This window comes from Staurois parvus, unplaced genomic scaffold, assembly GCF_062004578.1.
Source record: "Staurois parvus isolate SC_StPar_1 unplaced genomic scaffold, SC_StPar_1.0 ptg000961l, whole genome shotgun sequence".
In the NCBI taxonomy this organism is placed as follows: Eukaryota; Metazoa; Chordata; class Amphibia; order Anura; family Ranidae; genus Staurois; species Staurois parvus.
Window position 1 is genome coordinate 842,843 of NW_028318757.1, and position 22,344 is coordinate 865,186.

Below are 22,344 nucleotides of genomic sequence, written 5' to 3' on the forward strand. Positions count from 1 at the left end.
TGCCGCTGCAGCTCAAGGAGGGTGTGCTTTGCGGTGTAGGAATGGCTGAAATGCATGCAAAGTTTACGTGACATTTTAAGGATGTCTAGCAGTGGGATGGTGGATTTTAGGAACCGCTTGACAACCAGATTGAACATGTGAGCCATGCATGGCGCATGGCACAACCTTACTTGACGCAGAGCAGACACCATGTTCTTTCCGTTGTTGGTCAACATGGTTCCGATTTTCAGTTTGCGCAGAGACAGCCATCTGTCGATTTCTCTGTTCATTACACTGAGAAGTTCCTCCCCTGTGTGACTACGTTCGCCTGGACCTGGCAGCAGCATGAGGAGGCGGTATAGGGGCCCATGGCAGATTAGGGGCCTGGCAGCAGCTATGGGAGGCCCGTAATCTGCCAGCTCCCTATGTCAAAAAATTCAACACACCAGCAGTGTGTGAGGAGACCTGAAAGTGGCACATGGCAGAGTGTGGCGATGGAGACAGCAGCAATGGGAGGCCGTACAGGGACCCATGAGAGACTCTGGACCTGGCAGCAGCATGAGGAGGCGGTATATAGGGGCCTATGGCAGATTAGGGGCCTGGCAGCAGCTATGGGAGGCCCGTAATCTGCCAGCACCCTATGTCAAAAAATTAAACACAACAGCAGTGTGTGAGGAGACCTGAAAGTGGCACATGGCAGAGTGTGGCGATGGAGACAGCAGCAATGGGAGGCCGTACAGGGACCCATGACAGACTCTGGACCTGGCAGCAGCATGAGGAGGCGGTATATAGGGGCCCATGGCAGATTAGGGGCCTGGCAGCAGCTATGGGAGGCCCGTAATCTGCCAGCACCCTATGTCAAAAAATTCAACACACCAGCAGTGTGTGAGGAGACCTGAAAGTGGCACATGGCAGTGTGTGGCGATGGAGACAGCAGCAATGGGAGGCCGTACAGGGACCCATGACAGACTCTGGACCTGGCAGCAGCATGAGGAGGCGGTATATAGGGGCCCATGGCAGATTAGGGGCCTGGCAGCAGCTATGGGAGGCCCGTAATCTGCCAGCACCCTATGTCAAAAAATTCAACACACCAGCAGTGTGTGAGGAGACCTGAAAGTGGCACATGGCAGAGTGTGGCGATGGAGACAGCAGCAATGGGAGGCCGTACAGGGACCCATGACAGACTCTGGACCTGGCAGCAGCATGAGGAGGCGGTATATAGGGGCCCATGGCAGATTAGGGGCCTGGCAGCAGCTATGGGAGGCCCGTAATCTGCCAGCACCCTATGTCAAAAAATTGAACACACCAGCAGTGTGAGGAGACCTGAAAGTGGCACATGGCATGAGAGACTGTGGACCTGGCAGCAGCATGAGGAGGCGGTATAGGGGCCCATGGCAGATTAGGGGCCTGGCAGCAGCTATGGGAGGCCCGTAATCTGCCAGCACCCTATGTCAAAAAATTCAACACACCAGCAGTGTGTGAGGAGATCTGAAAGTGGCACATGGCAGAGTGTGGCGATGGAGACAACCCACCGACTGTTTTGCTCGCTGCCAAGCTGCCACCCTCTTCTCCTGATGATGCGGAAGCAATAGCCTGATGACGACGAGGCTGCCAAGTGCGATCAGCCTCATCATCATCAATTAGGGTCTCCGCCTCACTACTAGCCCCCTCGGCTGCGTGTGGGTCAGGAGACAGACCTGTCTCTACACCGGCTACCGAGCCACTCTCCTCGCCACTACTTCTTCGCCTGGCTGCTGAAGAGGCGGATGTCTCCCCCCGTTCCTGACCGCCCTCTGTTAGCTCTTCCTCACTGTACTGGATGACACCGGGAGCACTAGCCTCTGGCTGCGAATAGTGCTGCCTCGACCCCTTCCTCTGCTGCCACGTCTGCTCGCTCCTAAAACATTGCCTCCTCTGCCACTCCTCTGCATGTTGTCTGACATACTCTTTAATTAAACGATTCTGTGTCCCTGAGTAACAATTCTGTGTCCCTGAGTAACGTTTCTGTGGCCCTAAGTAACAGTTCTGTGGCCCTAAGTAACAGTTCTGTGGCACTCAGTAACAATTCTGTGTCTGTCCCTGAGTAACAATTCTGTGTCCCTCAGTAACAATTCTGTGTCCCTCAGTAACAATTCTGTGTCCCTGAGTAACAATTCTGTGTCCCTCAGTAACAATTCTGTGTCCCTCAGTAACAATTCTGTGTCCCTGAGTAACGTTTCTGTGGCCCTAAGTAACAGTTCTGTGGCCCTAAGTAACAGTTCTGTGGCCCTCAGTAACAATTCTGTGTCTGTCCCTGAGTAACAATTCTGTGTCCCTCAGTAACAATTCTGTGTCCCTCAGTAACAATTCTGTGTCCCTGAGTAACAATTCTGTGTCCCTCAGTAACAATTCTGTGTCCCTCAGTAACAATTCTGTGTCCCTGAGTAACAATTCTGTGTCTGTCCCTGAGTAACAATTCTGTGTCTGTCCCTGAGTAACGTTTCTGTGGCCCTAAGTAACGGTTCTGTGGCCCTCAGTAACAATTCTGTGTCCCTGAGTAACAATTCTGTCTGTCCCTGAGTAACAATTCTGTGGCCCTAAGTAACAGTTCTGTGGCCCTCAGTAACAATTCTGTGTCCCTGAGTAACAATTCTGTGTCCCTCAGTAACAATTCTGTGTCCTTCAGTAACAATTCTGTGTCCCTCAGTAACAATTCTGTGTCTGTCCCTGAGTAACAATTCTGTGTCTGTCCCTGAGTAACGTTTCTGTGGCCCTAAGTAACGGTTCTGTGGCCCTCAGTAACAATTCTGTGTCCCTCAGTAACAATTCTGTGTCTGTCCCTGAATAACAATTCTGTGTCTGTCCCTGAGTAACAATTCTGTGTCCCTGAGTAACGTTTCTGTGGCCCTAAGTAACATTTCTGTGGCCCTCAGTAACAATTCTGTCTGTCCCTGAGTAACAATTCTGTGTCTGTCCCTGAGTAACAATTCTGTGTCTGTCCCTGAGTAACAATTCTGTGTCCCTCAGTAACAATTCTGTGTCCCTCAGTAACAATTCTGTGTCCCTGAGTAACAATTCTGTGTCCCTCAGTAACAATTCTGTGTCCCTCAGTAACAATTCTGTGTCCTTCAGTAACAATTCTGTGTCTGTCCCTGAGTAAGAATTCTGTGTCTGTCCCTGAGTAAGAATTCTGTGTCTGTCCCTGAGCAACGTTTCTGTGGCCCTCAGTAACAATTCTGTGGCCCTGAGTAACAATTCTGTGTCTGTCCCTGAGTAACAATTCTGTGGCCCTAAGTAACGGTTCTGTGGCCCTCAGTAACAATTCTGTGTCCCTGAGTAACAATTCTGTGTCTGTCCCTGAGTAACAATTCTGTGGCCCTAACTAACGTTTCTGTGGCCCTAAGTAACAGTTCTGTGGCCCTCAGTAACAATTCTGTGTCCCTGAATAACGTTTATGTGGACCTAAGTAACGGTTCTGTGGCCCTCAGTAACAATTCTGTGTCCCTGTTTAACGTTTCTGTGGCCCTAAGTAACGGTTCTGTGGCCCTCAGTAACAATTCTGTGTCTGTCCCTGAGTAACAATTCTGTGTCTGTCCCTGAGTAACAATTCTGTGGCCCTAAGTAACGGTTCTGTGGCCCTCAGTAACAATTCTGTGTCCCTAACGTTTCTGTGGCCCTAAGTAACGGTTCTGTGGCCCTCAGTAACAATTCTGTGTCCCTGAGTAACAATTCTGTGTCTGTCCCTGAGTAACAATTCTGTGGCCCTAAGTAACGGTTCTGTGGCCCTCAGTAACAATTCTGTGTCCCTGAGTAACGTTTCTGTGGCCCGAAGTAACAATTCTGTGGCCCTCAGTAACAATTCTGTGTCTGTCCCTGAGTAACAATTCTGTGTCCCTAACTAACGTTTCTGTGGCCCTAAGTAACAGTTCTGTGGCCCTCAGTAACAATTCTGTGTCTCTGAGTAACGTTTCTGTGGCCCTAAGTAACAATTCTGTGTCCCTGAGTAACAATTCTGTGGCCCTAAGTAACGGTTCTGTGGCCCTCAGTAACAATTCTGTGTCCCTGAGTAACAATTCTGTGGCCCTAAGTAACGGTTCTGTGGACCTCAGTAACAATTCTGTGTCCCTGAGTAACAATTCTGTGTCTGTCCCTGAGTAACAATTCTGTGGCCCTAAGTAACGGTTCTGTGGCCCTCAGTAACAATTCTGTGTCCCTGAGTAACAATTCTGTGGCCCTAAGTAACGGTTCTGTGGCCCTCAGTAACAATTCTGTGGCCCTCAGTAACAATTCTGTGTCTGTCCGAGTAACAATTCTGTGGCCCTAACTAACGTTTCTGTGGCCCTAAGTAACAGTTCTGTGGCCCTCAGTAACAATTCTGTCTGTCCCTGAGTAACAATTCTGTGGCCCTAACTAACGTTTCTGTGGCCCTAAGTAACAGTTCTGTGGCCCTCAGTAACAATTCTGTGTCTGTCCCTGAGTAACAATTCTGTGGCCCTATCTAACGTTTCTGTGGCCCTAAGTAACAATTCTCTGGCACTCAGTAACAATTCTGTCTGTCCCTGAGTAACAATTCTGTGGCCCTAACGTTTCTGTGGCCCTAAGTAACAGTTCTGTGGCCCTCAGTAACAATTCTGTGTCTGTCCCTGAGTAACAATTCTGTGGCCCTAACTAACGTTTCTGTGGCCCTAAGTAACAATTCTCTGGCACTCAGTAACAATTCTGTCTGTCCCTGAGTAACAATTCTGTGGCCCTAATAACGTTTCTGTGGCCCTAAGTAACAGTTCTGTGGCCCTCAGTAACAATTCTGTGTCTGTCCCTGAGTAACAATTCTGTGGCCCTAACTAACGTTTCTGTGGCCCTAAGTAATAATTCTCTGGCACTCAATAACAATTCTGTCTGTCCCTGAGTAACAATTCTGTGGCCCTAACTAGCGTTTCTTTGGCCCTAAGTAACGATTCTGTGGCCCTCATTAACAATTCTGTGTCCCTGAGTAATGCTTCTCTGTCCCTAAGTAACGTTTCTCTGTCCCCAAGTAACGTTTCTGTGGCCCTAACTCTGTCCCTAATACAGAGCGGTCTGCCTCTCTTGAATGACTGGAGGCAAATGAAGAATTCTAAAATGGCCGTTATTTATAGCTCGACCATTACACAGTGCTGGCTGGCTGGCTGCTGATTGGCTAATGCGATCACATGTCATTAAGGAATGCATTATGGGTCAGCGCGCCTTGTCTGCGCGCCTTCCCAGACATCCCCGCTCCGTCGCCGCACATGTCCGCCGCCATTTTAGGAAAAATTTCGATTCGTGCGTCCGAAGTAGGCTATTTTTCGGATTCGGCGCGAATCGAAAATTTTCCAATATTCGACTCGAATTCCACTTCGCCTACTTCGATTCGCTCATCTCTAGTCATGACCTATGATGAAATATTGCGTCCTGTCATACCTAAATATCACACTACTTTTGTATTCTAGTTTAGGTAATTTTAGACAGGATTAGGACAGTATTTTGATTGATATATAGAAGTTTTCTGTAAAAGGAAATAGGAAGTAATGATACTTCACAATATGTGTTCCAAACTCATAAACTGATTGTTCCATAATCTTTCATATTTGTTGAAAAAAGGTGCAAGAATAATGTAATGTTTGTGCCAAAGTAATGATACTGCATTTCTTTACAGAAATGGCATCTAAAATCAAAAATGAAGCGTAACAATCTCCTACAAGCCAACTTTAGGGATTAGGAAGTTAAAGAAGAGATCTTCCTGGGAAGAAGATTGAACAAGAGCTTAATACTTCACACTTATGATGATTTATCACGTTCAACAAAAGGTTTTCTAATTTTACAGAACATAAAGATATTTTATAGACATTGCATGAAGAAAAGATTCATCAAGAGGAAATCTATTTATTATTAGTGATAAAATAATTTATTATTGAAAATATTGTTATAGGTAGGTCACATATACATTTTAATGATCCTTTTATTCTGATACTTACATCCATATTAGGATAATATTAATATTATTATTATTTTTTACATATTCATTTACTGAATGTTTTTTGGTTAAAACTTCATATTCCAGTTATTAGAATATCTTTTGTTAAAAGGTTAAGAAACATATTACTCTTGTATGAGCAATAGAAACTTATGACACATTTTAGAATGGAAAGTATATTTCCACAGAGTTAAAATATTATTCAAATATGGAAATATACTACATTAATTATTATTACATCATTTAATTATTATTATTATTATTACTATTATTATCATATATCAATTAGCATTATGATTAAGACTTTTTATAGATAGAGAAACTGAAGAGAAGGTATAGATTTTTGAAGGAAAGTTATTTTTGGTTGGTCCAGTAATGAAGAATATGTACGATCATTTGGAATAAGGCTGTGTGTATGGGCCATGAATGAAGTGTGCATTGGTTGAAAATTAATTATGGACTAATCATAAAAAGGGGGATTTGTTAGAAATCAAAATTATGATTCGGCACTGATATTGATGGCAAGCTTGCAAAATATTTGTTTTTTATGATTAATCATAATTAATATTAATATGTGTGAATTGTCGCCTTAAACCGATGATATTTAATTCTTCAGTAAAATAGATGAGATATAGCTATAGCTGAGACCAAAAGATATATAAGTTAAGCTGAGACAGTAAATATGAATGAGTTAGCTGAGACCAGCTAAACCAGCTGAAGACTATATTTAGGTATAGCTGGTTAGAAGTCTCTAGTAAAATGTCAAGGGTATTAGGAGGACTCATTATAGATTTACTATTACATAATGTATTTTAATAGTAGCTGTGTGTATTTAGTATATGTTTCTAATATTGATACATATATAGATTAGTGATTATACATTGATATGTTGAAAAGATATGTTCTTAAGCTATATTATTCTTTAAATATAAATAGCTGAGGTTACATCATTAGTTTACAATATTATATACATCAGCATACCTATGTTCCTGTCCATCAAAAACATTATGTGAGTGTCATCCCCTCCCTTCTATGCCATACAAGGCATTAAGAATCTCTCGTTATGACACACTCATTCTGCATAAAAGGTCCATAAGGGCCAGAGGACGGGAGACACTCACACATTAACACTGACACTTTGTTACACACACGTATGAGAAGCTGGAACAGTTGCTTACTGAAGACAAGATCATCACTTCCGTCTATTTCCGGTTTCTTCCCAAAAAAGACATGAGAAGGACAAGAACGTGGAGAACAGCACATGGCCAGGACAGCCATGACAAATAATGGTGACTTATCTTTAAACTTTTGCTTGATATTTCTACAGTAGTTTTATCTACATGGAACTGTTCATGATACGCTTTACATTGTTATTTTACACCATTGTGTGATAGATTAAAATCACACTTCATTTTTTATTTCAATGGCTCTTTCATTCATAATCGCCTCAAGACACTAAAAGAAGTATTGTATGTGTCTGAAATCCAACAGGGGGTAAGCGTAGGGGCTAAACGCAGGTGCTGGCAGGTGCCAGGGCTGATCCCGCTAACGCTGCGTTTTTGGAGACGCTATACTAATGTGAACGCTGGTATAGTGCTGTTCTGATCAAAGATATTGACCCGTTCAGACACTATACTAGCAATGGAGGTTTATTGTACATGAGCATGCTCCTAGCAATCAAGGGGTTAAATGTGATGACTGGTGTACTAACGGGCAATCTGGCGCTATCTGGGAGGAGCGTGAAAACCACGGGAGCGCGAGTCACGCATATATATATACAGTCAGGTCCATAAATATTGGGACATCGACACAATTCTAACATTTTTGGCTCTATACACCACCACAATGGATTTGAAATGAAACAAACAAGATGTCCTTTAACTGCAGACTGTCAGCTTTAATTTGAGGGTATTTACATCCAAATCAGGTGAACGGTGTAGGAATTACAACAGTTTGCATATGTGCCTCCCACTTCTTAAGGGACCAAAAGTAATGGGACAGAATAATAATCATAAATCAAACTTTCACTTTTTAATACTTGGTTGCAAATCCTTTGCAGTCAATTACAGCCTGAAGTCTGGAACGCATGGACATCATCAGATGCTGGGTTTCATCCCTGATGATGCTCTGCCAGGCCTCTACTGCAACTGTCTTCAGTTCCTGCTTGTTCTTGGGGCATTTTCGCTTCAGTTTTGTCTTCAGCAAGTGAAATGCATGCTCAATCGGATTCAGGTCAGGTGATTGACTTGGCCATTGCATAACATTCCACTTCTTTCCCTTAAAAAACTCTTTGGTTGCTTTTGCAGTATGCTTTGGGTCATTGTCCTTCTGCACTGTGAAGCGTCCAATGAGTTGTGAAGCATTTGGCTGAATATGAGCAGATAATATTGCCCGAAACACTTCAGAATTCATCCTGCTGCTGTTGTCAGCAGTCACATCATCAATAAATACAAGAGAATCAGTTCCATTGGCAGCCATACATGCCCACGCCATGACACTACCACCACCATGCTTCACTGATGAGGTGGTATGCTTAGGATCATGAGCAGTTCCTTTCCTTCTCCATACTCTTCTCTTCCCATCACTCTGGTACAAGTTGATCTCGGTCTCATCTGTCCATAGGATGTTGTTCCAGAACTGTGAAGGCTTCTTTAGATGTCGTTTGGCAAACTCTAATCTGGCCTTCCTGTTTTTGAGGCTCACCAATGGTTTCCATCTTGTGGTGAACCCTCTGTGTTCACTCTGGTGAAGTCTTCTCTTGATTGTTGACTTTGAAACACATACACATACCTCCTGGAGAGTGTTCTTGATCTGGCCAACTGTTGTGAAGGGTGTTTTCTTCACCAGGGAAAGAATTCTTTGGTCATCCACCACAGTTGTTTTCCATGGTCTTCCGGGTCTTTTGGTGTTGCTGAGCTCACCAATGCATTCCTTCTTTTTAAGAATGTTCCAAACAGTTGTTATGGCCACGCCTAATGTTTTTGCTATCTCTCTGATGGGTTTGTTTTGTTTTTTCAGCCTAATGATGGCTTGCTTCACTGATAGTGACAGCTCTTTGGATCTCATCTTGAGAGTTGACAGCAACAGATTCCAAATGCAAATAGCACACTTGAAATGAACTCTGGACCTTTTATCTGCTCATTGTAATTGGGATAATGAGGGAATAACACACACCTGGCCATGGAACAGCTGAGAAGCCAATTGTCCCATTACTTTTGGTCCCTTAAGAAGTGGGAGGCACATATGCAAACTGTTGTAATTCCTACACCGTTCACCTGATTTGGATGTAAATACCCTCAAATTAAAGCTGACAGTCTGCAGTTAAAGCATATCTTGTTCGTTTCATATCAAATCCATTGTGGTGGTGTATAGAGCCAAAAATGTTAGAATTGTGTCCATGTCCCAATATTTATGGACCTGACTGTATATATATATATATATATATATATATATATATATATATGTGATTTTGCGCACCCATGCCACCCTGTAGTAGTATTTCTGCTATAGGGCGGTCAGGAAGCAGTTACAGAAGCGGTTTGTGTTACGTAGCTGCGTTACTTTAACTGACAATTGCGTGGTCATGCAACACTGCACCCAAATTAAATTTACATCCTTTTTTTCCCACAAATTGATCTTTCTTTTGGTGGTATTTGATCGCCTGTGCGGTTTTTATTTTTTGCGCTATAAAAAAAAAGGCTGACAATTTTGAGAAAAAAAAACTATATTTTGGACTTTTTGCTATAAAACATGTCCAGTAAAAAAATGTAAAAATCAAATGTAGTCATAAATTTCTGTCAAAATGTATTCTGCGACATGTCTTTGCTAAAAAAAATCCCAATAGGTATAAATTAATTGGTTTACGTGAAAGTTATAGCGTCTACAAATGGCGGGAAAGATACTGGTACTTTTTTTTAATTATACTAATAATGGCGGTGATCAGCAATTTATGACAGTGATCAGTGACTTATGGCGGGACTGCAGCGGACATTTTGACACTGGGGGGGAACTGACTTGGGGTCACTGACATCCCTAGTGACATCAATACAGTGATCAGTGCAAAAAAAAAACCACTGACACCGTACTAATGGCACTGGGGAGGAAGGGGTTAACTTTTATTAGGGAATGAAAGGGTTAACTGTGTGAGGGGAATGTTTAACTAGGGGGCGGGGGTGTGTACTTCACAGGAACATGCTGATCCCAAGAGATAAAGTCTTCTCTCAGGTTCAGCATGCTCTGAACTGACAGATAGCAGAGCTGCAATGTAAACACTGCAGCCGTGCTATATGTCAATGATTACTTGTAATCGCCGACACCCGGTGGGAAATGACCGGCCGGGAGCCGGTGATGGACACCCGCTGCTACAATCGGTGGGACGGGTAGGATGGGCGTGCGCCCCCTACCCATTTTGCACAGCGATGTTAAAAGACGGCGCTATGCGTACAGGTGCCGCCCTGCCGCAGTAAAAACACTGCGGCGGGTCGGCAAGCGGTTAAATATATGGTATTGTAGATATGTTCCTTTGCAAACTGAAGGCTTTCATTTTTTTCATTAAAGGCTCCAGCATGCATGCGATCAGTATGTCATAGTTGACATAGTGGTCCAATGAACAGGATCCAAGCTGATTGGCTCCCAATTGTCAGTGGACTAAAGCAGGGTATACACATTGAATTTTGGCTGGTTCAGCAGGAACTGGACAAATTTTGATGTGTGTACTCCTCACTGATCAACAGAAGCTGGTCATTACGCCAGAGAGGGTGGAGTACAGTGGGGGAGACTACCACATCCACATCACTTGTGTAGATGTGGGAATCTGGTAGCTTTTTCGTACAACCCACTGGTTAACCTCCCTTGCGGTCTGAATATGTCAGTATTTCTGTGCTCAAAGCGGTACATTGTTTTCAATGGAAATATGTTGTTTATGTATTGTAGGCCTGTAATTCTTAGGAATAACTCACTGAAATCTGTCTGAACAAGAGTCTAGTAAACATCCCAGGTATGATAACAATTGAAACACTAAATCATAAATTATAATATAATAAATAATCATAAAAAATATAATAATACATTTAATTCAATAATGTAATCAAACCAAAAACACTGAAATTTGAAATAGAGCGCCAAGTTCGCACATCACTGAGCTTAGTTGCAAAATAGTTTTCAGTGTCTTGACGAATTTCCCCACGAATCATTATCACTCAATTCTGCAAGTAATTTACGATCGCTGTTCTCTAGCTGGTCTAAAGCCGCTTTTGACCCAAAAGGCCGCTTTTTGGATGCCATGGACGTTTCTCAGTTTCCAGGCAGAAAGAACAGTAAAAATGCAGGCAGGGCATTGGACAAAATGTATGTGAAATGGTTTGATACAGTAATGTAATACTATCAGATTTTAGTGTATTGAGTGAATGTAAAATTTTTACATTTTTGAAATTCCAGCCGATTCCGTCCCCCGTACGTCCTGACGCTCGCAGGGAACGAAACCCGGAAGACGGATGCCGATATCGGCTGGAGGACATGGCCGGGACGCTGCAGGGGGGACATCGCGGGAGCGCAGAACAAGGTAAGTGCTCGAGGGATCCCAGAGCAACGCTGCAGTGTAATCCCGTGTGTCGCTCGGGGTTACAGCTTTTGGTACTGAAAGTTAACCTCGAGCTACACTCGGGAATACCACCAGGGGGGTTAAATGAAAAAAAAAAAAAAAAAAACTGTCCACTCACTCAGATTAAGTGTTGACTGGTGGCTGTGAAGGGGAGAACCTTATAAACTTATCCCCAGCGTGATGCTGGGAAACACGCCAGATCGCTTCCATGCTGGGAAACACTCCAGCTCGCTTCCATGCTGGGAAAACCTTATGAACTCATGGAAGAGCTATTTAGAGTTCAGTCATAGACAAAGAATGTGAGTGTTTTCCAACCTATCTGTAGTAGACAAAGGAATGTGAGTGTTTCCCAACCTATCTGTAAAGAGCCAGATCTCTGATACACTATATTGCCAAAAGTATTGGGACACCCCTCCAAATAATTGGATGCAGGTGTTCCAGTCATCTCCATTTGTATAAAATCAAGCACCCAGGCATGCAGACTGCTTCTACAAACATTTGTGAAAGAATGGGTTGCTCTCAGGAGCTCAGTGAATTCAACCGTGGTACCGTTATAGGTTGCCACCTGTGCAATACGTCCATCCGTGAAATTTCATTGCTACTAAATATTCCACGGTCAACTGTTAGTGGTATTATAATAAAGTGGAAACAACTGGGAACAACAGCAACTCAGCCATGAAGTGGTAGGCCACGTAAAATGACAAAGCGTGGTCAGCGCATGCTGAAGTGCACAGTGCGCAGAAGTGACCAACTGTCTGCAGAGTCAATAGCTAAAGACCTCCAAACTTTGTGTGACCTTCAGATTAGTACAACAGTGCGTAGAGAGCTTCATGGAATAGGGTTCCATGGCCGAGCAGCTGCATCCAAGCCTTTCATCACCAAGTGTACTGCAAAGCGTTGAATGCAGAGGTGTAAAGCAAACTGCCACTGGACTCTAGAGCAGTGGAGATGTGTTCTCTGGAGTGATGAATCACGCTTCTGGAAATCTGATGGACATGTCAGGGTTTGGCGGTTGCCAGGAGAATGATACTTGTCTGACTGCATTGTGCCAAGTGTAAAGTTTGCTGGAGGGGAGATTATGGTGTGGGGTTGTGTGATGTGATCTGTAGAAGTATGTAATTGTAGATATAGTTTAATCCTGTGTTATTAGAGATACAGTATTCCTTAACCAGTCAGACATTTGTTTTCAATTAGCATCTGAAAGGACAGAGCAAGCTTCTTTTGCTAATTTGCCAATAAAAAACATACACATCAGGATGAACATGGATTTTTCACCTTCTTGAATTCTAGTCATTTTGGCTAGTAGGGGACATTGAGTTTGCTCTGGAATGTCTGCCAGCTTTGAGTTATATCCACAGATCAGAGGAATCCATTTTATCTCTCATGAAAGCTAAAATATTAATTGCAGAGGGATGAAAATAATTCCTTCTGATTGGACACATTTTAGGCTACATGTACATGTAAAACTGTATTTGATGTAAAATCGCTGAGAAACACACAAAGTGTTTATATGGCACCTGACTGCGACAGCTGAACAGTGATTGGTACGGTTGTGATCGGACTGACACGCTGGTGTCAGATATCCTATCCCTGTCCCAGTAATCCAAACCGTTCCTGGCTCTGGTCACTTCAAAACACAGAACATCCGGTGAACTAGTAGAGGAACATCCGCCAGGGTTGATTGGCCAAGGGCTAAAGTCCAGCCCACATCCATATTTCAATAATTCATGAACCGCGAGATATGGACGGGGTGTTTCGTATGGAGCAGGTAACATTTGACTGGTGAATCGCTGACTTTCTTTCGACTTGCTCCAGTCACAGGATAAATCTTGGTAAGAGTTTTATTTTTGTTTTTCTACCCTTTTTATTTTACAGCGAATAGCCAATTGTGTATGTCTTTTTGTATTTTCTGTAACCCTTTTTTTATTTGTACATATTTTATGCACTGCCCACTTTTGAGATATTAAATCATAAAATTAAATAAGTGACTTCTGTGTACTAAATAGGGCTCATATCTATGGAGAGATTGCCAATCTGTATACAAGTGCACTACATTTTGGCACATTGTAGTGTCTGAGCTCAGTCTAAGTTCATTGCCAATCTGTATACAAGTGCACTACATGTTGGCACATTGCATGCAGATTGTAAAGTAGCAGATCTGCCAGAGATCTGTGTTTGTGTTCTGGCCCAGCAGAGCGGTCTATGGACAAACTGTTGGGCAGTGGCAAACTACCATTTGTTGTATATCTGGTGTGGGGGTGTGTGGACAGTGGAAGAGTGATTAACATCAGGGCTCTAACTTGTAGGATAGCTGGAGGAATCCTAGAAGGTTGTGCAGATTGCTAGTCTGCTCCCCAACCCAAGTCTCAGACCACGTCCTGGTTAGCTAGTATCCGGGGGTGTGCATTTATCCGTGACAGATTGTTTTTTTGGGGGTTGGGCTTGGCCCCTTAGTTCCAGTGAAGGGAACTTTTAAGGCATCAGTATACCAAGACATTTTGGACAATTTTATGCTCCCAACTTTGTGTGAACAATTTGGGGATTGCCCCTTCCTGTTCCAACATGACTGCGCACCAGTGCACAAAGCAAGGTCCCTAAAGATATGGATGAGCGAGTTTGGGGTGGAGGAACTTGACTGGTCTGCACAGAGTCCTGACCTCAACCTAATACAACACCTTTGGGATGAATTAGAGCAGAGGATTCGAGCCAGGCCTTCCTGTCCTACATCAGTGCCTGACATCACAAATGAGCTTCTGAAAGAATGGTCAAACATTACCATAGACACATTCCTAAACCTTGTGGACAGCCTTCCCAGAACAGTTGAAGCTGTTATAGTTGCAAAGGGTAAGCCGACTCAATATTGAACCCTACGGCCTAAGACTGGGATGCCATTAAAGTTCATGTGTGTGTAAAGTTAGGTGTTCCAATACTTTTGGCAATATAGTGTATTTGTTGAAGTACTTAAGTTGACATGTGAGCTAACCACAGACTGCCGGTCTCAATATTGTATGTAAGATTTTGAGCACTTGTACTTACTGTACAACACATTTTTCATTCATTACATTTGCTTTGAACCCAAGAACAGCAAATACAACCAAAGTGGCCAGCACTGAGGTAAAGAAGTTGATGAATGAGACAAGAGCTGCATCAAACTGGCAGTTATTATCTTGCTTATTATAGCTTGAAAAGGCAATGACACCACCAAAACCTAGTCCTAGAGCAAAGAAAACTTGCGTTGCAGCCTCTCTCCACACCTGGGGGTCCAGCATCTTCTCAATCTGGAATGGATAATAAACAAATTAGATAAACTATCCCATTTAATTAGTTCCACTCTGGAAATATGAAACAATCAACAATAATACCTGAGGAGTTAACATATGAAGAATTCCATCAACAGATCCTCTAAGCAACAATCCACGTATAAGGAAGCATATCAGTACCACATATGGGAAGAGAGAGCTAAAATACATAACCTGAAAAGGAATGCAAGAAAAAGTGTGTTGATTTGTAAACAATTCACCTGGACAGCATAGCCATGTAAGTAGATTTGTGTAACAGGAAGCTGCTCTGGAATAATGTCAAAGCACTTGCAACCCCCCACCCCCCATCAGAAAAAAAACATTTTTCAAAATAAAACTCCACGTGGAACTAATCCTTGCAAATTTTAGCTCCATGTGGAGACTGCCTGGAGAGCTGAAGGGGGTGACATTGCCTGTAGCAGGGCTTCTTCATTGATTGGCTGAAATTTGCAGGAGACAGCTTCTTCTTCAGCTAACATTATTCAGTCCTATCTGAGAGTTGTGATATCAGGACCCAGAAGTGACATTTTACACGTGCCTTAAACTAAAAAAAAAAAAAAGTCCCTCTCTGCTCCTCACCTCCTGGGCCCCTATGGTGAACCAATGGGGCCCAGGGAAAATATAATTAATGTTACAGCAGGGCCAGCTGTACTGCCCCATCAGTGGCCCTGGCTGTGCCCTAGGCGACTGCCTAGCTTGCCTAGCGGTAGAGCTGGCCCTGATTACATGTGAACAATTAGGCAGCCAATCTCTCTTTTGTAGTACAAGATCATATGCAGTAACAATAAAAAAACTAAAATCTTGGGGTACATAATGAAACTGGACTTTAAAATGTAGGTTGCACTGTAGCCTATGTGGCAGCTTAATATTAAATTGTTTAATTAATTGCCCTGGATAGGCATTTTAAAATAAAACTAATAGGTAAGAAAGATTAGAATAGGGGCGCCATACAGCTACAATCAACTTACTGTATTTCTGATACCAAAACAAATGTACTGAAAGTAGGATTTTTTGATGTGGTGGGTTGTGCCTTTAAACTTTTCTTTAGTTCTTAAATTCCTCTAAGTTGCTTTTGCTACAGTGCACCCATTGACTCTAAACGTGTTTTTTTTTTTTCAGAAAGCCAAATAAAATACTTTGGATTGAGGACTTATTATTAAACATACAATCGCAAAATCATTTTCTTTATTGTCTAAACTCTTATAGGTATAGCACTGTTAGCAAATATAAGCCTAGTTGCCAGTATTCCAAATGAAAGCATTTCAATCACATTAGTAAAATAATTTTTACCTTCCCTGATGACTGGATGCCTTTAATCATGGCCATTCCTACAATACTCCAAGCACAGAACAAGCACAGTGTCATTTTCCAGTTTAGCCCTGCTCCTTCTGATATTGAATTTGAAATATCCAGAGCTTCTCTATACCAGAAGTAAGTTGTAGCTGAACTTTTGTCACACTCAGGTTCAACCACTGGAAAACAAAAACAAGAAATTGATCAAAATATTTTTTTCCTGGAATATGATCATACACTATACAATTTAATTATACAATCTCCTTTATATTCACCAAAACTATAGAAAATGAGGACACACCTAAATAATTAAATCAGTATCTAATCTGGCAAGCCTTTGCACTACATAGTCTATGTCCGATTTCAAGGAGATTGTACAGAGTGCATACAGTAGTGTATGGTTACCTAACTGGTGCTATCACACTGTCCTGCTGCGGTTTGACAGCAGAATGGGTGCAGCACAGTGTAACCATGGTTATCGTGCAGGTTATATATGGTTTCCCATGGACTTTTGGTGTTTTCAGAAAATGCACCAAAAATGCAAGACAGTCTATGGGAAACCACAGGTAATCCACATGGAAACTACGCTCTAAAACAAATACAAGCTTACTCAACAAAGCAAAGGGTAATGCGAATCAACCCAACATAATTCATCTTTTACTGGTTTCTTAGTAAATATAAACTGGATTAATTGCTGTGACTTATTGCAGTTTTCACATTATCATTTTGCTGTCTTACCTGAGAGACTGTGTTACTCTGTAGGCACTAACCTTAACCACTTCCTGTCCGGACACTTTTACCCCCTTCCTGTCCAGGGCAATTTTCAGCTTTCAGCGCTATCACACTTTGAATGACAATTGCGCGGTCATGCAATACTGTACCCATATGAATTTTTGGGAGACAGATAAAGTTTTATTTTGGTGGTATTTATTCACCGCTAGGATTTTTATTTTTTTTGCTATGTAAATGAAAAAGTCCAAAAATTTTGAAAAAAAGTGTTTTCTTATAAAATTTTGCAAATAAATAATCTTTCATCATAAATCTTGGCCAAAATGTATTCCGTTATATTTTTAGTAAAAAAAAATAAGCCAAATTAGTTTATAACCAAAAATTATAATTTTTAAACATTTTTTTTACATTTTTATTAAATTTTTTTATATTATTATTTATGTTTTTTTTTTTTTTTTTTTTTACATACTGTCACCCTAGCAGTACAGTGTCACCATGGTGACACTGTACTACTTGTGGGGGGGTGATGAAGATTTTTTTTTTGTTACAGTGATTTCTTTTACATCCATATACGATGTAAAACCAATCATTTCTCTTTCTCTCTGTCTGCATTCTTGCAGCCATTGAGAAATACTGATTGAGCTGTGATTGGTCACAGCTTGTCACATGGTACAAGGCTGTTGTGAATAGCCTTGTACCATGTGACATCTGTGATCATTCACAGATTTCACACATAGTAAGCAATGATGTCAGAAGTGACATCTTGCTTACTACTTTGCATGTGATCACTGATTGGCCAATCAGTGATCACATGATCAGGACCTCGTACTGAAGTCCCGTCCTACGATCGGTGTTTCACTGTGTCCACAGCTAGAAATGGTGGGTGCCGCCCCATCGTCTTGCCGTTTATAAACAGCAGGCAGACAGCAAGTGGTTAAGTAATAAAGTTATATAAAACTGGGCAAGGTTGAAAGAAAAAAAAAACTATTGTCTGGCCAATGAGAATGTCCTCCAAAGTGAGTTTGTTTTTCTAAGATTGTGATTTTGTATGCCATTTAGGCTCAGTTCACACTAGCTTTGTCAGCAGGCGTCAGACAGGCGTTTGGGAAGTGTTTTTAACGCTTCTCAAACGCCTATGAAAATTCTGCACATGGCAGCACAGTGCTGTTCAAACTCAAGCGTTAGTGTCGTGGCAAAACGGACGCCTCATGTCCACTCAGGAAGAGTTGAAGCCTCCCATTCAAGTCTATGGTGCCACCTGGCAGGCGTTTGCGGTGCGGTTACGGAGCGTTTCTACCATTTAACCTCATTATAGGCGTTTGTGGTGCAGTTTTAACGCTTGGCAAACGCCTATCAACCGCCTCAAAACCGAGCATGGGGAGTTTGAGGCATGTTAAACTATTTAAAAACTGCATAGTTTTCACAAAGTACAGAAAAGGTAAGTTTTTTAGGTTGACTCACTTATGCGATTCTTTCCTATTGTGTGCTATTGTTAAGCTCCCAGCTTAAAGGACAACCATCACAAAAACAGATTTTTTCTGTTCCTGTTCCTTCCAGTGATTCCCTACTTCCTGAGTACCAAGCAGGATCTGCATGATCCATCCCAGTGTTTTAATATAAATACAATTTGTAAAATTATTTTCTCTAAGGTTTATTGGAGGACCCATTGGGAGATCTTGATCTCTGACCACTGGATTATAGCACTACATTCAAAAGTATAAAGCTAGGCAAAGCACAAAAGCACAGCCTAGTGATGGCTCCTGATGAGGTCTAAACCCCCAACTGCTAGAGGCAGCTCAGTTAAAGTGTTACTAAGCCCACAACAGTAAAATCTGTTTGTATATTCAGTAAAACGTGCTTGTTATACTCACTGTGGAACCTAAGGTGTTAAGCCTCTGCATTATGTAAAAAGGCTGTTTGATCCAGTTTTCTCTGATCCTCTCCGTTTTCCACAGTCCACAACTTATCTACTGATAGTACAGGGCCCTAGGAGAAACTCAGCACATGCTCAGTTTGCTATGTATTTCTATAGGTTTTTTTTTTTTGGGGGGGGGGGGGGGAGTGCTACAGGGCCACTGTTTAGGCAGAGGCTCAGGGATCATGCAGCCTCATAGGACAGTCAGAGGAGAATGAAAACTCCTACAAGATTAACCAGTGCTCAGCCAGAAACTGACTGCTAATGAGAAAAGGTATTTAGCAGTTTATATTTACTAAAATAATTTCCATGTTCTGTGCACTGTGGGAGACTAGATATAAGGGATGCAGGGTCCTGGGTTTAATAAAACTTTAAGCTAACCAAACAGGATTAGAGTTTCTTCGTCCAGCTTGTAGGCAAGCTAAGGCATGCTAACAGCTTGGATGCATAAAGTCCTGCTGCTGGGCTACTGTATTCTGACAGCCACCTCAGTCAGAATACCCAAACAGCAGCTGCACCGGATTAAATGCAGCTGCTGTTTGGCAGGCAGTTTTCTATCAAGCTCCTGTATGACTGGGAGGACCCACAGAATTTTCCACGGGAACCAGTTAAATTCAACCAGTGTATGGTCAGCCTAAGTTACAAACCAATACATAGAGAACAAGTGGTCACAGACAAAACAACCAAAGGGGAGGGTGCTGCGTTCTTCAACTTAGAGAATTGGATTTTTACTGTATTGGGACATTATTATTATACAGGATTTACATAGTGCCAACAGTTTGCACAGCGCTTTGCAATATAAGGGAGACAGTACAATTACAACACATTTCAGCACAGAAGGAATAGGAGGGCCCTGCTCATGGAGCTTACAATATAAAGGAAGGGGAGGTGGTAAAAAAGATAGCCGTAGGCGATGTTCTGATGGAGGTGACACAAGTACACTTCTTAGGTGGAGGTGGGGTAGGCTTCCCTGAATAAGTGAGTTTTCAAAGATCGCCTAAAGGCAGACAGGGTGGGGGTTGACTGGACATACTGCGGTAGGGAGTTCCAGAGGATGGGAGAGGCTCTGGAGAAGTCCTGGAGCAGAGCGTGGGAGGAGGCGACAAGGGAGCTAGAGAGCAAGATGTCTTGGGAGGAGCAGAGAGGACGATATCTGCAGATGAGGTTGGTGATGTAGCTAAAGGCAGTGTTGGCTTTGTATGCTGCAGTTAGCATTTTAAATTTTATACGTTGGGTGGAAGCCAATGAAGGGATTGGCAGAGAGGGACAGCAGTCACTGATCAGCTGTTAAAGTGTAGAAGTCTAGAAGCAACATCTATAATAGACTGAAGGGGGGATAACCTGTGTAGACCAGTGAGGAGGGAGTTGCAGTAATCAAGGCAGAATAAAACCAAGGTTTGGATAAGTTGTTTTGTGGTGTCATTGGTCAGAAAGGGGTGGATTTTGGAAATGTTCCAGAGGTTGAGGTGGCAGGATTTAGCCAGTGATTGGATGTGGGGCCCAAAGGAGAGGTCAGAGTCTAGGATTACACCTAGCACCCTGGCATGAGGGGAAGGACCAATGGTTGTGCTGTTAATGGGGGATCAGGGAGGAGGAAATTATTATTATTAATATTATACAGGATTTATATAGCGCCAACAGTTTGCTCAGCACTTCACAATATAACGGGAGACAATACAGCTCAATACAAGGGGTTAGGAGAGCCCTGCTCCTTGGAGCTTACAATCTAAGAGGGAGGGGCTAGTGGTACAAAAGGCAGTAACTGTAGGGCATGGACTGGTAGAAGGAGTAGAAGATACCATTAGCTGAGGGCAGGATAGGCTTCCCTGAAGAGATAGGTTTTCAGAGATCGCCTAAAAGTGAGCAGAGTAGGCGAAATTGGGGTAGAGAGTTCCAGAGGATGGGGAAGCTCTGGAGAAGTCCTGGAGACTAGCATAGGAGGAGGAGACAAGGGAGCTAGAGAGCAGGAGGTCATGTGAGGAGCGGAGAGTATGGTTTGGGGGATATTTGGAGACAAGATTGGTGATGTAATTTGGGACAGAATTATATATAGCTTTATATGTTGTTATTGTTTTGAATTTTATCCATTGGGCAATGGGAAGCCAGTGGTGGGATTGGCAGAGAGGGGTGGCAGATACGGAACGGTTAGTAAGGTGGATGAGTCTGGCAGCAGCATTTATGATAGACTGAAGAGGGGATAGTCTGCGATGAGGTAGGCCAATGAGGAGGGAGTTACAATAGTCAAGGCGAGAGATAACAAGGGAGTGCATAAGTTGCTTAGTAGTTTCCGAGGTTAAAAATGGCCATATCTTGGAGATGTTGCAGAGGTGAAGTCTGCATGATTTGGACAGTGATTGGATTTGGGGCTGAAAAAACAGATGGGAGTCTAGGATTACACCTAGTACCCTGGCATGAGGGGAGGGACTGATGGTTGTATTATTGGCTTTGATGGAGAAGTCAGGGGAGGGGGCACGGGATGGAGGGAATACTACGAGCTCAGTTTTGGATGATTGAGTTTGAGGAAGTAGAGTGACATCCATACCGATATGTCACTTAGTAGGTTAGGAATGTGAGAGGAGACTGAAGGGGTGAGCTGAGGAGTAGAAAGATAGATTTGTTTGTCATCAGCACAGAGATGGTACTTTAAGCCATGGGAGTTTATCAAGTGTCCAAGGGGGGAGGTGTAGATGGAGAAAAGAAGGGGTCCAAGGGCAGAACCTTGGGGGACCCCTACAGAAAGAGGGATTGGAGAGGAGGAGCCAAAGTTATAGGTAACACTGAAGGAGCGCTGCAATAAGTAGGAGGAGAAGGAGAGAGCAGAGTCTCGCAGGCCAAGAATTTGGAGTTTTTTTGAGGAGGGGGGGATGGTCAACAATATCAAAAGCCACAGAGAGGTCAAGCAGTAAGAGTACGGAGTAGTGGCCATTGGTTTTAGCAGTTAGTAGATCATTAGTGAGTTTTAGTAGGGCAATTTCAGTGGAGTGTTGTGACCGAAAGCCAGACTGTAAAGGGTCAAGAAGGTTGTTGTCAGCGAGGTAGGAGCTCAGGCGTTTGTAGACTAAGCGTTCTAAGTGTTTAGAGGTGAATGGGAGCAGGGAGATAGGTCTTAAGTTGTCCATGTTGGTAGGGTCCAGGGAGGGCTTTTTAAGTATAGGAGTGATGTGTGCATGCTTTAGAGGGGTAGGGAAGGCACCGTTAGAGAGGGAGAGATTGAAGATGTGAGTGAGGGAGCATAGGCTAGAAGAGTGTCACCATAGCAGTTGTGAGCGGACAGGATCCAGGAGGCAGGTAGTGAGATGGGCTTCTGAGAAAACCTTAGTGAATTCTTCAGTAGTAGCAAGGTCAAAAAAGGAAAGTGTTGAGGGGGGTTTAGTATAAGGTATGCTAACTGGGATGTATGTCTGTGCAGTAGAGATGACCCTACGAATTGCATCAATCTTGTTTTTTAAATGATTAGCAATCTCATAAGCAGTGATTGAGGTGCTGGGTGGAGGTGAAGGTGGAGAAAGTAGAGCGTTAAAAGAAGAGAAGAGATGACGAGGACTGGATGACAAGCTAT

General features: G+C 42.9%; 1 protein-coding gene across 2 annotated transcripts in view; it reads right to left on the bottom strand.

Annotated features, from left to right (window-relative positions):
* The window catches only part of SLC6A17 (solute carrier family 6 member 17), a 450,753-nt gene that overhangs the window by 228,870 nt on the left and 199,539 nt on the right, over nucleotides 1–22,344 (bottom strand). For both annotated transcript variants that reach the window (XM_089657075.1, XM_089657076.1), the window contains exons 5-7: nucleotides 16,139–16,320; nucleotides 14,912–15,022; nucleotides 14,586–14,827 (exon numbers count right to left, since the gene is read on the bottom strand). In XM_089657075.1, coding sequence (XP_089513201.1) covers nucleotides 14,586–14,827; nucleotides 14,912–15,022; nucleotides 16,139–16,320 — 535 coding nt within the window. The remainder of the gene's footprint in view (nucleotides 1–14,585; nucleotides 14,828–14,911; nucleotides 15,023–16,138; nucleotides 16,321–22,344) is intronic.